Source organism: Emydura macquarii, unplaced genomic scaffold (assembly GCF_026122565.2).
Source record: "Emydura macquarii macquarii isolate MOO-44397 ecotype Brisbane River unplaced genomic scaffold, CSIRO-AGI_Emac_v2 contig_3470, whole genome shotgun sequence".
Taxonomy (NCBI): Eukaryota; Metazoa; Chordata; order Testudines; family Chelidae; genus Emydura; species Emydura macquarii.
The window spans coordinates 7,823,211-7,837,494 of NW_027133607.1; the positions used below are offsets into that span (position 1 = coordinate 7,823,211).

Genomic DNA, 14,284 nt, shown 5'->3' on the forward strand with positions numbered 1-14,284 from the left:
CGTCTTTTACGCCTCTGATGTTTTCCCTCACATTTTAAGATAAACTGAAAATAGGTCAAGTTTAGCTGTTTACTAATGTTAAACTTCTGCTACTTTGGGGGCACATCAGAAACCATTTGGTGACCTCAACCCTTCCCTAGACTCTTTGGTGGGGGTAGCACCCTTAGATACTGTGTTTTGTCATGCATTTTAATTGTTCCCATTACTTTTTCTGAAGTAAAACTTCAGCATGTACAGCACACTGCATTGTAACTGTACTCTTCTGTAAACGGTGGAATTATTCGTGTAGCGAGCACCCAATACTGTGAGTTCTGACGGCATGTATTCTGGTGTTTAGTAGCAACCAGATTATGACCTTTCTGTATCTGATAAGGAGTAGATGAAGGTGGCGGTATATCTTGCCAGAAGCAAGATGAAGCATGCTGAGTAACATTTATGAATCAAGTCTTGGCTGGCCTATAGTTCTTTAGTGGTCGTGGGTTTAGGAGAATGGAGTTCTAAGATGCTTGTGTGTGTGAATGGTACAGTTTTGGGAAGGGGAATTGTGCAAAGGAGATACAAGTGAGCCTTATATTCCTCTCCAACCCTTACTTTTATGGGACCATCTCGTGTGAGTAAGCGTTACTCAGTATGAGTACCACACTATCTCTGGACTACATCAGTATTGGCAATAGAGTAAAATTATTGCCAAGAAACTCTAGTGTAGACAGTCATGGTCTTTGGGAAAAAACAGGGTGGAAAAGAACTTCTAATGTAGGAAACAAGGTGAAAAACAAAAATCCTTCTCGGGCCACATTCTTCTTATTCTCCATCACTTGGAATCTTTGTCATTACTGGATGTTTTTGTAAAAGACATGCTCTAGTTCAACCATAAATTACTGAGTTTACTGCAGGAATTACTGGGTAAAATTCTATGGCCTGTATTATGTAGCAGGTCAGACTAAATGATCACAGTGATCCCTTCTGGCCTTAAAATTTATTAATCCATGTATCATAACAATGCACAAAAGGAGTTTAAATCTAATTCTTCCCCTGCGGGCCTCCCCACCAACTGCAGATGCCTTTTAAAAGAGATCTTTATCGACTTTAGTCAGGTGTGGTAATATAAATTCATGCAACAACTTGCTTATTCATGAGTCAAAAAAATGTATTTGGAAATAAGCTTTAAAACTAGCATTTCTGAGATTGACTGCTAGTCAGTACCACACCTCCCGATAACATTTGACACATGAGCGGTATGGAAGCTTAAAGCAATTGTGTAAACCAATTTCTAATTTGTGCTAAACTTTGCTGTTAAGATAAATTTTATGTTTAATAAATGTCACAGGCTTCCACACTAAAGTTCCTCAAATATTACATCCATATTAGCAGGATAGAAACTAGTTCATAACTTCATATCCTGGGCTCACATACATGTAGGGTCACAAATGTCAATATGTGGTGTGTAACTGGCTACCAACGGAGCTGCTCAATCGCTAATTTTAATGAAAAATTGAAGGACAAAAAATATGTCTGTGCCTGTTCACTTCTGTTCTGTAAAATATTTGTAACTGTTTATTTTTATTCAATTCTGTTATAATTATAGAGCCCTTTCATCATACAAATAAAATTCAGTATTTTCAGACTGCATGTAAACACTTCATGTGACTCCAGTAATCTACTGATGTGTCACGTCCTACTTTTGTCCATTTTCAAGTATACTGATCTGAATTTTTAACATAGAATATAAATATCTGCAATGGAATGTTAAACACAGATCATGGACAGTAGACAATTCAGCTATACAGCTGGTGTTGGCTGACTTCCTTCTAGTTACAAAAATACAAGAAGCATGAGATTTGCCTGAATGTTAACATGAGTTCTTCGAGTGCTTGCTCATGTCAATTCCAAGTAGGTGTGTGCGTGCCATATGCACAGTCGTCGGAAAGCTTTTCCCCTAGCGGGACGGTCCGGGCACCCTCTGGAGTCACGCCACTATGACACCATGTATAGGGCCCCGCCGACCCACCACCTCTTCAGTTCCTTTTTGCTACCCATGATGGCTGTTGGAGCTACTCTTGCTTCGGCAAGCATTCCCCCAGTGTCTTGCAACACTGATACCTGTAAATAGTTAGATTTGTTTAGTAATCAGTAGTTAGTAGATAAAGTTAAGTTTGGGCCCCCTCCTTTTGTTCCCCCCTCCCAGGAGAGTGGGGGCATGCCTCAATTCCAGGGGTTTAAGCCATGTGGGTCTTGCCATAAGTCTATGCCTAAGGGCAACCCCCACAACTCCTGTTTAAAGTGTCTAGGCGAATCACACCAGACAGACTGGTGTAGAATTTGTAGAAATTTCCAACACAGGACTAAGAAGGAGAGAAGGATCAGACTGAAGCACCTTCTCATGGAGGCATCTCTTCGCCCCCAACCAGCAGTCCAGTTTGACCCCAGCACCTCGGTGCAGACCACACCACCCTCAAAAAGGGAACCGATGGCACCAAAGAAAACCTCGGCACCCAGAGACACCAGGTGCCACCCCTCACCAGCACTGGAGTCATCCTAACGCTGCTCCCACTCTCAGTGCCTCTCGAGGCATACGAAAACGGACAGAGGGCATTCGCCCATGGTGAGGTCAAAGGTGAAAGACATTAGTGGTGCGCATGCTAGACAAGGACTTCACGACACCCTTCCCATCTGAAACGGCACCATCTACTCCGGCCCACAGAAGGGTGCATGAGTCTGGTGCCTGTGGACTCCCCTGGAAGGGAAAGTCAGGAGGAGGAGTTGGATCTCCCATCCACCCCGTACATCTTTGAGGCAGCTAGAGACCTGATAGCCATGACAGCACAGCAGTTTCCCTCCAGGTCCGAGAGAGCCTCGGTGGTAAGACCTCTGGCACCGCGGAGGATCGTGGTGGCATCTAGAGGCAAGACGGCCATGATGCAGCATTGATCACTGTCTCCATTGCACTGCTGTCCGGCACCATCCCTATCGGCACCGCCATGGTCCCTGCACTCGGACTCAGGATTTTCCAACTCGTAGGCTGAGTCATACATCTGTTGCACAGGCACCGGTTGAAGAGATGCTGGCGCAGGCAGGGGTTGGTACAAGTCCCCTTCATGGGGCCTTGGCCCGCACATTGGCAGCTGCCAGCGCAATGGCCCTTCTGGACACCGTGGACATACCATCAGGCCCAACGATCCTTCTCCAGAGACCCCCAGTCCCTCACCTCAAAGGACGACTCCCCCCACCGCTGGGGGGCTGTTGGTCACCACACGGCAGCATGGTTCGCACCGAGAGGGAAGTGGAAATTGGCACCAGGATTGACCCTGGCACTGTACATGAAATCCCCATACAGGGAGAGTCCCATGAACCTGAGGGACAGGAGGAACAGACTCTGCCCAAGACATACTTGTCCTTGTTGCCACACGAGGGAATGGCAGGAACGTCAGCTGGCCAACCCCCCATGGACAGTAGGGCCCATCAGGAGTTTGAGGAAGGTGGCCCAGAACATGGGGCTCCAGGCAGAGAAAGTGATGGAATCAGTGGATCCCATGGTGGACATTCTAAGGTCCTTCAAGAGTGGCACTACCTCTTATCAAAACCATTGAGACCACCACAAAAACACTGTGGCAAACACCTGCCTTTATCCCCCCAACAACTAAAGGGCTAGAGAGTAAATACTTTGCCCCCTCTAGAGACCACAAGTACCTTTTTACCTGTCCGCAGCTAGGATGGTTGGTAGTGTCGGCCGCAAATAAGAAGGAAAGGCAGGTACAGCAGGGTCCTTCCCCTAAGTCCAAGGACTCCAGGAAGCTGGACCGCTTCAGTAGGAAGATCTATTCTACTGGGGGGCTCCGGCTTCAAATCGCAAACCAGCAAGCAATTCTGAGCCGTTATAACTTCAATTCATGGGACACCATGTTGAAGTTTAAGGATCTGCTCCCAGCCAACTCCAGGACAGAATTCGTGGCTGTCATGCAAGAGAGCAACGTGGTAGTGAGGATCACACTGCAAGCTGCCTTGGATGCAGTGGACCCTGTCGCAAGGACAATGTCCTCAGCAATCAGCATGAGGAGGAGCTCATTGCTGCACGTGTCAGGCCTCCCTCTGGAGGTCCAACAGACGGTTCAGGACTTGCCCTTTGAAGGCCCAGGACTATTCTCAGAGCAAATGGACTCCAAGCTTCACTGCCTTAATGACTCCTGGGCAACGCTAAAATCATTGGACCTGCATACTCCCACCCTGCAGAGAGAGCATTTTAAGGCCCATCCACCTCCATGGTTCTACCCCTCACAAACCAGGCAGGACTATTCAAGGAAGAGGGGCAGAAACAACAGAAAGCCTCAGCCTCCCAACCAAGGCCAGGGTTCATTGAGGCAGCCCTCCAGGTCTAAGCAATCATTTTGAGCGTGCGCCTGAGGGCAACTTACCAGACCAGATTCCAGATCCTTTCCCCGTCTTTTGAATCGTCTATCCCAGTTCTATCAGGCATGGATCCAGATAACCTCAGACAGATGGGTGCTATGCATAGTAGAACTGAGATATTCTCTCCAGTTCTGCTCCTCTCCTCCCTCCTGTCCCCTGCCCCCAACCCTCTTCAGGGACAACTCTCACAAGCAACACCTTATACAGGAGATGGATTCCTGGATTCCTCCTGGATTCAGGAGCAGTGGAGGAGGTTCCTCAGGAGCTAAAGGGAAAGGGGTTCTATTTCCATCATTTCCTAATTCTAAAGGCCAAAAGAGGGCTCAGACCTATTCTTGACCTATGAAATCTCAACCGATTCATGAAGAAGTTGAAGTTTCGCATGATTTCCTGGGCCACCATCATTCCCTCTCTGGATCCAAGGCACTGTTTCGTCGCCCTTTACTTGAAGGATGTGTATTTTCATATATCAATAATCCCTCCCCACAGAAGGTTCCTCAGATTCATAGTAAACCACATCCATTACCGGTTTACAGTCCTCCCCTTTAGGTTGTCAGCGGCTCCCTGAGTCTTCACCAAGTGCATAGCTGTCGTCACCGCCTTTTTGAGGCAACACCAGATTCAGGTGTTTCCATACCTGGACGCCTGGGTGGTCAATGGCCACTTCAAAGCCCAGGTAGAGACCCACATGTCCCTGATTTGATCAACTTTCAGCAAGCTGGGCTAGTGTTGAACGTCCTCAAGTCCACCCTATCCCCCACTCAGAGGATAGAATTTACAGGAGCCGTCCTGGACTCTACTCAGGTCAGGGCATTCCTACCAGAGTCTCACTTCCACAATATGAGCTCCATCATAGAGGACCACAGGTGCTTCCTTACCACAATGGCGAGGATTTGCTTAAAGTTGCTCGGTCATATGGCCGCTTTCACTTACATGGCTCAACGCGTGAGGCTTCAGCTCAGACCTCTCCAGGTTTGGTTGGCATCATTATACCACCCAAACAGGGACAGTCTGAACAAGATAGTTTCATTGCCCCCATGGTTATGGAGTCCCTCCAGTGGCGGCTCAATCCGCGTTCAGTATTTGTGGGAGTGCCCTTCTCCAGACCACCACCCTCGATGACTCTGGTCACGGACGCATCGGAGTTGGAATGGGGAGCCCATCTAGGACCCTCAGGATTCAAGGTCTCTGGTCCCAATAAGAGCGCCCACACCTACTTGGAACGGACATGAGCAACACATCTCGAAGAACAATAGTTATAAAAGGTAGGTAACTTTTTTCTTATTTACTCAAGTGCACGAGTATTTCACATGACACTATATATGAGATGTTAAAAGTAGTTAATTAAAACCAGTATTTTTAGTTGGGTTTCTAATAAACTGTGAAATTAAGCTGAAAGTTATTTTCATTATTGTGAACTTTACATTTTGAAAATGAATAAAATGTTTGTTCTGCAAAAGGTTACAGATGCTTCAGTTTTCCTGGAGACTTTTAAGCCAAACATGATAAAATGCCACAGATTCTTTCTTTGAAGAAATTGAATCCAGTTGTCAGTTAAGTAACAGACTCTTTCACTGCTCCAGCAGCATAAAGGAAACTATAAAAGCTGAAAAATCTGGCCAATGAATGACTGCCCCAGTCTAGGGGATCCCATTATTGCATTAGCTCCACCCACCTCCTCTCCCAGCCACTGGTGTAATGGGCGGAACTGAGATTTCTGCTTTTTGACTCTTCTCAACTGCCAGAAATGCCCTTTAGGATTGCTGAATGTAAGTTCAAATAGCCCTGATTTATGCTACATAGTATACACGGTCCTCTGGCCAGACCCAGAACATAGGGAGGTGTAATGGCGGCACTAATAATAAAGCCTGGCATTTATATAATGCTTTCCATCAGTAGATCTTAAAGCAGTTACTATCTTTTTAATGTATTTATCATCACAGCACCCCTGTTATCCCTAGTCTACAAATGGGGAAGTGAAGCACAGAAATGCTAAGTGACTTGCCCAAAGTCATACGGGAAGTCTGTGGCAGAGGACCTTTGTCCCTTGAACCCTTGTCTCTCAAGTCCTAGCTTAGTGCCCTAACCACCGGACTATCCTTCCTCCTATTCCTGCACTTAGGGTAGCTTGGCTGGAACTGATAAGCAAGGATTTATTTTAACTGTATAAACTACTAAAAATATTCTTCAGGGCATTTGAATACTTAAACTATAAAAAATTAAATCTGTTAGAAACATAAACTTGAATTATACAGCATATTTTCTCTTCCCAATTGATGTGTCTAGGGTGATCATTTGTCAATCTTAAATTTACTTACACTAACTTGGTGAATGTTTAGGAACTGAAAAGAACGAAATAATGAGCCAAAAGCCTGGAGAGCCAGAGCCCTTTTACTCAGCAGATATCCCCAGAAAATAACTTTTAGTAATAAAGACTGTCACAGCTATAGAACAACCAGGATTTTAGTTAGAATTCTGTGTAGCAGAAGTCCTATTTTATACATGGATTATTACATAAACTGGACTCTCTTTCTTTCTTTTCAATTATATTATGGCTTCATCTCACTCTGGGCTCTCCTGAAATCCATGTAGATTACACCCTTTGGTCTGCTGAGGGATTGGTTGGGAGGGTGTCCTGGGGAATGGCTATTGTTCCTTACCATAGATATTTCCTGACCCTTCTGTTTTGCATGATCTGCAGATTGTTACTATCCTGTCAGAGTGCTTTGCATGGGGTTGTGGTTGGGTAAGAACATAGTCCCATCATAATGCTGTTTTTGCAATGTTACTGTACATGTCTCTCTCCTACTCCAATGATGAGTGCCTGGAGTTTGCCCAAGTGTTGCTGCTGCTAATAAATACCCAAACAGATTTTTGTATATAGGAGACATCCAGAAATCAGCCCATCATCTGAGAGCTGCATGCGGTTTTTCTTGTGATATTAAAATATCAGCATTCTCCACAGACAGCCCTTAACAATGCATTGTTATAAATGAACAATATATGCCTAGAATGTTTCCCATTGACACATGTGTCATATAAGAAGGCAGGCAATGTGTGTGGTTTCTATATGTGTCACAGTAAAATCTTTACATTTCCATAATGTAACTTAACCATAATACATCAGCGTTGAGTTGCATCACCCCAATCAGACCTAGACACACGATGTCATGTGGAAAGGCAGGCAATTGAACAGGGATTGTCCTAAGATGTGTCACATGCTTCGGTAACATACGGCACCAGTCATTTCTCTGCGGGATCTGTAGTAAGAAATAATATTTAGCACTTGATTTACAATTTATGTAGTACTTTCTAAAGTGCTTTCAGGATGCAGAACATTATGTTCTAAGCTAATAATAATTTAAGTACCCAACCTCGAGTGTGAGACTCGACTTAATGCTTCCCCTTGTTTCTGACTGTCCATATTATACCCTTTTCTGCATTAACTCTGTGCAGTTCTTATACATTTAAATAAATAAATAAATAAATGACAGTTCCTTCCAGTGGGGAGAAGCTACTATTGGAATTCCTTGGGAATTGGTATCAGGACCAACAGTGTTCAATCTCCACCACCTCCAAGTCCTGACTATGCTTATTCAGTAAAACTTTCTGGTTACACGAAACTACTTGGATGAGGGAGAAATTGGAGACTGTGAGAAGCTCCAAGCCATCTAAACAAACTAGATAACTGAACTAAGATGTCTGCCTACTGCCCAGAATGTGCTTCATTGGGAGTTTTGTTTTCTAAAAATGACAAACAAAATGTCTGAATGCACTAAATGAAATAAATGACTAAAAAAGGACATTCTCATATAAAAGACTTAGATTGCATCTGGGATTGTGGAAATCCTGTGGATCCTCCACACCTACTCACTGCATCTATAAAGATATTCTCTAGGAGTTATTTTGAGGGAGTTGTGTGGCCTATGCTATACAGAGCAGACTAGATGATCACAGTGATCCCTTCTGGCCTTAGAATCTGGGAATCTGGAATCAGTGAATCTTTAGTGAGCAGAAGAATCCATCTGTGGAGAGTAGCATCTATTCTGCTCCTGAATAAAAAATAAAGCAGAGTGAAATAGGCCAGGATTCTCTGTTGAGGGAAGGAGACCTCTGTAGGGGAGCAACAAACAAAGTGCAGAATGGAGGAGGGAGGAGAAGAACATAGAAGGGGTTTGCTGGCCCAGGAGTGGTTCTTCCAAATTGGGAACCACGCTGGAAGCATTGTTTTTTAGGCCAGGAAGGACTGGCAGAAAGCTTCGCCATATCACAACTACTGTCTAACTTGGCTGAAAAATCTGAATGATAATGGCCAGGTTTGTTCTAGGAAAGGCTTGCTGGCATAGCTAATACCAGCAAACCTTCCTAGTGTAGATGCAGTCTATACCGGCAAAAAGGTAATTTTGCTGGTAGAGCTCATACCATTTCTCCAAGTGAAATAAGCTGTACTGGTAAAAAAGCATTTTTATGTTGGTATAACACACTAGGGCTTTCACAGGTATAGAAATGTTGCAAAAAAACCCACCTCTAACTAAAATTACTAAACCAGCAAAAGCATCTAGTGCAGACTTGTCTTGTGGGGGCGGGGAAGAGTTCGAGGTAACTTCAAAAGGGAGAAAAAAGGCATCTGATCTTTCTTTGCTACCTTGTGTTCTAGATAGAAGTTCTGACCTTTTACAAAAAAATTTCCTATTTTAGAAATATCAAATCTTCCCTGTTCTCATTTGATATTTGCCTTGGAGCAGCCACGTGGCCTGGCAGCTTTCTAAGTAGAGTTAAATTTTTCAGAGGGCACTTATTCCAACTATTTATTTGTTAAGCATGTTGGTTCAATCGCTGTTATGAAAAACCAAATGGAAAACAGAAGTTTTAAACAGTTTTAGTAAAAATCCCTGCTCTCAAATGCTTGGGTTTAACTTCTTGGTAATCAGTGATGTCAGAATCCCAGGGGTTCTCCAGTTGTCCATAGAATCTGCTATGAAAATCAGTGTAAGATATGCATTTCTCAAATTAAAAAAATAAAAGCAAGCTGTGAAGGCAGAAAAAAAGGTAGGGCTTACTGGAAAAAGTCTTTCAGGCATTAATTATAAACATAAAAAATGCAACCCCTCTTCCATCGCTCCACAGAAATTTCCACAAAGCCTGCCACAGCGGAAAGAAACCTGGTTTATCTTGGCTGGAGGGAGGGATATTCCTGATGTATGGTTTCAGCATTGGGGGAGCTGGGGGAAGAGGAGGGTGAGTCCTGAGAGACACCTGGACAAAAAAAGGTGGAAGGAGAGAATATGACAAATAATGGGGACTTAGCAGAAGAAAATTCACAGCAATCTATGAGGAGGGCTAATTTGTTTTGCTTGCAATCCAATTGTTAACTGGATTGATAGTTGAAAAAAGCCAGTAATAATCACCACCTAAACTGTTGCTGCTTACCCTACCCTGGTTTTAGATAAAATAATTCTTATGTGGGGAGAGACAGTGACACTGAAAGGCAACTCCTCTGATCAGAGAGAAAAGGAAATGGTTGCTTTATGTGCCATATATTGGACTTGAGGAATTCACTGCTCTGTGACATCAGGGTGACACAGTGTAAGCAGCTTTTTAAGAAAGTGATCATAAAATCATCTGGTCTAACATTGGCAGCTGTGCCAGTTAAGACACTGTTAGACAATAATCCAACCTTCCCTTTCAGCTCGCAGCCTGTTTGAGAGGCAGGCTGTCAGACTGGATTGACTTGGTATAGCAATGCCCATGTTAATTTTAGAAAGGTCTTGAAAATGCTGTTCCAGCTGGCTTGGAGGATCTCTTCGCTTGGCCTTAGAAATTACACTACTACATCTGAGAATTTGTCCCTTAAGCAAAGCACACCTATTTACCAGCACTTGTTGCAGTAGGGGAAGAAAGCAGATTTTCAACTCCTGGTACAAAAGGTTCCCTCCTGCAGTGTGTAAACTGAGAGGCGTAGGTGTGTCATTAACTGTCAGTTAAGGAATGATACACGACTCCATGGGAGCACGCCCATGAAACATATGTTCCTGCCCCTCCCACTGCCTTGAGGTCTGTGTGCTTTTGAACTCCCAGCTCACAGGCAGGCAGGCAGTTAATCACAGGGAAACATGAGCGAGCTCCTCCGGAAGGTTTCTGATAGCTCCGGAGAAGAGTTTACAGTAAAGTAGCAGCAGAGGCGATTCTGAAGTGGAGTAAAAGGAGAGCTTGTGAAGGAAGGAGACAGCATGGTGGCTCATGATGAAGTTGGAGGTCTCCTTCCTATTAAAAGGACTATTCGAGTCATAGATGCCCAGAATCAATCTTTCCGAGAACAAGAGGTAAGGCTAAAAGTGTAAAGATCCCCCTTTCTCGCACGGCTGCTTGGATACCTTTATCTTTGTGTGCTTTATGGTTAAGGCTGAAATAGAATTTGGACCAGGTTTTATTCTAACAGCTTTCCCTTGACCTTTTCGTCACTTGTCAAGTGTTAAACATTTGTGTGAGAAGATGAATCCTTATGGTGAAACTGCTCCTGCTTATTATGTCATGCCTAGGGGCCAACTGAGAACAGGACCCCTTTGTGCTCGGCACTGTATCAGCAGCACAGCCCTAAAGAGCCAACAATTTGCAAACCAGTAATGAGTATTAAACCTGGTGGTTCTAGACTTTGACTGTCAAGTAGAAGTAGATTCCCTTCGGTTAAAACAGCGGACTTTGGAACTTGTTGCCCTACCTGAGACAGATAAAACACTTGTTTTTTTTTTTTGCTGTATGTGGATTAATCTTTTAATTTGTATTAGACTTCTGCTTTAACAACAATTTTCAAAGAACTGTGTTCAGAAAAAGTTTCTTACTAGTGGTAGACCAAGGAAACAGAAATTTGCGGTAGACCGGGCTGAACCATTTTTATATGCTGCCAAATTTGTATTTTATACTCTTCCTCTAACAGGAAAAAGTTTAAACCCATGGCTTATCCGTCTTGGATAGTCTGTTTAGTCTGGAGTTTATTTTAATTTTAACCACAAGGAGTTATATGGATAGAATTACTTTGTGGCAATAAAATAATTATCTTTTTCTTTTTGCTACTGTAACATAGATTCATCTCCTGGGTATAAAATTAAAGACACAGCTTTCAGATTTTTTTACATATTTTTATTTTTTGTCAGAGAGCAGAAAGGTTAAAACATTCTTTTAAAAAATTCCAGTAATTCTGTTCTAGCTAAAAGCTGGCGTTGTGTGGTATTTCTTCCTGACCTTTATAGTAAGTTTTAAGTATTTTGGAAGTGGTGGATTTTTTTCTTTTTAGTGCTATCATGGGAGCATAAAACTAAGAGCTTTTGATCAGTGGTGTTTCAAGTTTTTTTCTTCTGCCAATGATTAGTTACACTGTTTCTTTTCCATACCTTGAGAATTAGTTTGATTTTGTTTTTCTTTAAGTGTTTGTTTTAGTATTCTGTTGGTTAAAAAAAATCTTAAGGAAGTTTTAGGACAATCTTGTTGAAACCCATAAATTTAAATCTGATGGGTAAAACTTTCAAAAGTACTTTAGTGAATTACGAACCTAAGTGATTTAGAAGGACCCAATGTTTTGAAAATGGGACTTGGGCATCTAAGTCACCTAGACACTTTTTGAAGATTTTTATCCTAAATGTGTAAAGGCCTGATCCAGCAACAATGCGTTCCTCTGAGTAATGTTGCTCATGTGAGTAGTCCCCTTGGAGTCAGTGGGACTACTTGTATGAGTAAAGTTAGGTGCATGCTTGCAAGATCAGGCCCTAGGTTGGTTTGTTCCTTCCATAAGACTTTTTCTAAAACTGTGGTCTATAATGACTCGTGCATTATTTCTTTCTTGCTGCCCTGAAGATGTTTTTTCTGTGGTGTTTACTAGGTGTGTAAACAAGTAAGTTTTTTTCTTTTTAAAAAAAAAAAAAAAAAAAAAAAAAAAAAAAAAGCTTTGCAACCTTACTGTTGTGTGAGTCAAGTCCCATTGCATTCCTGGAGGATTATTGCATACCTTGTGTGTTGACACAAGGCAAAAGTTTAGTAATCTAGTAGAAATGTACTGCCTGTGGTATCAAGTTGTTAAACAATGTACATTATAAAAAAATGTCAAATCTGTAATGAAAGTCCATTTGACGCAAGATATCCTGTTAAAGTTCTTTTAATGTCCATTTCTAAAATGTTTACAATCCTGGTTTAAGTAGATAAACTTTAATACAACCTCAACTAAGGAGTCACTACTGACATTTCATAATATATCAGAAAAACTAGATGCTGGGAGAGTTGGTGAAATAAACCATAGTTGTGCACAGTTATCTGGTAAGAACTAGACAGAGATCCAGCAAACTCATTTCACATACATCTTCAAATGACTATTAGCTAGCAATTACATCTTATCACTTCTGACAGAGTCCATATTTGAACTAGTGACTTACGTCCCTTTTGAATCTCACTTGTAACATTTGGCAGTAATTTGTGCTGTGAATAGTTTTTAGATTTGTCACCAAGTTTTCCCATGTTTGTATGCCCTTATATAATCTTGTATGTAGAATGTATAACTACACTTGATGATGTAATAAATGATGCTTTGTAGGAGTAGTAATAATAATTACTGTGGAGGAAATACTGCATGCAATGCCGACTGTTAACATTTTAATTCCTTTCTCCCTTTAAAAAAAACAAAAAAACAGAAACCACTTTGGTCTTAATCATCTGCTAAATATGGCTTTTTAAAATGTGACAAATTTGTACCTGTGAAGGAAAAGCATTTGAAAACTCTTAATTGTTGTCAGCCTCTTCTAGATTCTGAATGAAATGTGAAAGCATTGCTTTCAACCTGAAATCTTTGTCTGCAATGTGTAGCCCAGACACTTTGTTTAAAAAAAAAAAAAAAAATCCTTGAAAAACTGGTTTTTCAAATGGAAACAGACATACTGTTAACTATTGCAGCACTGACACTTAACTAAAACCCAAGAAAGTTCAATAAGTGTTAATCTTTTCTAGAAACTAGATTTCTGTACGTAGAGCAACTCAACAACGGGCTATTTACTGTTTCTAAGTCCGGTACTTTTAACTAGTGGGCCAATATCATCCCTAATATAAACTCCATTGAAGTTAATGGAGTTTACCCCTGGGATGAGGTTGGCCTAACGTGTAATAGCAAGTTAAACCCAAAGCTGAAATACAGATGTGAGAGTGTGGTAACATGCAGTATTTATCCTTTGAGGAAGGAAAACAGGTTTTTGATAAACTAAGTTTGTGGAGTTATGGTAATTTGTTTGGGCGATCTTTCCACGTAGCCAAACTTTTCTGGCTTTGAATTCCTTGGCGGAGCACATGGTTATAAAGCTCTCTAATAGTTCTAAATCATTACTGGTGGGTGTGCAAAATTCTTTACTCCTTCAGGCAGAGGAGTGCTTTGGGGTGCACGGCTTTATCCTTTATTTAAGGAAGAGAAGTACTTTTGCTCTTTTCACTTCATGCTAGTGTTTGCATGTCTCAGTTTGTATCAATTGAGCTGTTCTGAAGAGTGGTAATTTATAAATCCATTCAAACAGGGAGACCCTTTGTACTGTCTTAGCAAATGGAAAGGAATGCCTTCTGCCAGACCTTGTGCATATGCATGTGTCACTTCAGTCTTGCACAGATGTGTTGCAAAGGCATTCACATGTGTGCATTAGTGCATGTAGTGTGTCTCATATCTGGAAAGGCTGCTCCTTTGACCCTTTAAGAGAGTAAGCTGAGAAATATTATACAAACATCCCATCTAAAAAACTGAGATTTCTTACACTATTCATTTTCATTGCCACATTCTTCCTCTTCATCTCATTTGTATTTCTGTTCTTGGTAGATCTGCAGATTTGGCTCATGTCTGTTTAAATTCTACTTATGTTCC

The 14,284-nt window shown here is 42.0% G+C and overlaps 1 protein-coding gene across 2 annotated transcripts in view; it reads left to right on the forward strand.

The window, feature by feature from the left end:
- Window positions 1-14,284, forward strand: part of NET1 (neuroepithelial cell transforming 1) — a 76,286-nt gene that overhangs the window by 53,059 nt on the left and 8,943 nt on the right. Inside the window, exon 1 of one of the 2 annotated variants that reach the window (XM_067534883.1) lies at window positions 10,495-10,727. The exons of the other annotated variant lie outside the window; for it this stretch is intronic. Coding sequence (XP_067390984.1) covers window positions 10,635-10,727 — 93 coding nt within the window. The 5' untranslated portion in view covers window positions 10,495-10,634. Of the gene's footprint in view, window positions 1-10,494; window positions 10,728-14,284 lie in introns of those variants that run through there. 2 annotated transcript variants of the gene reach the window in all.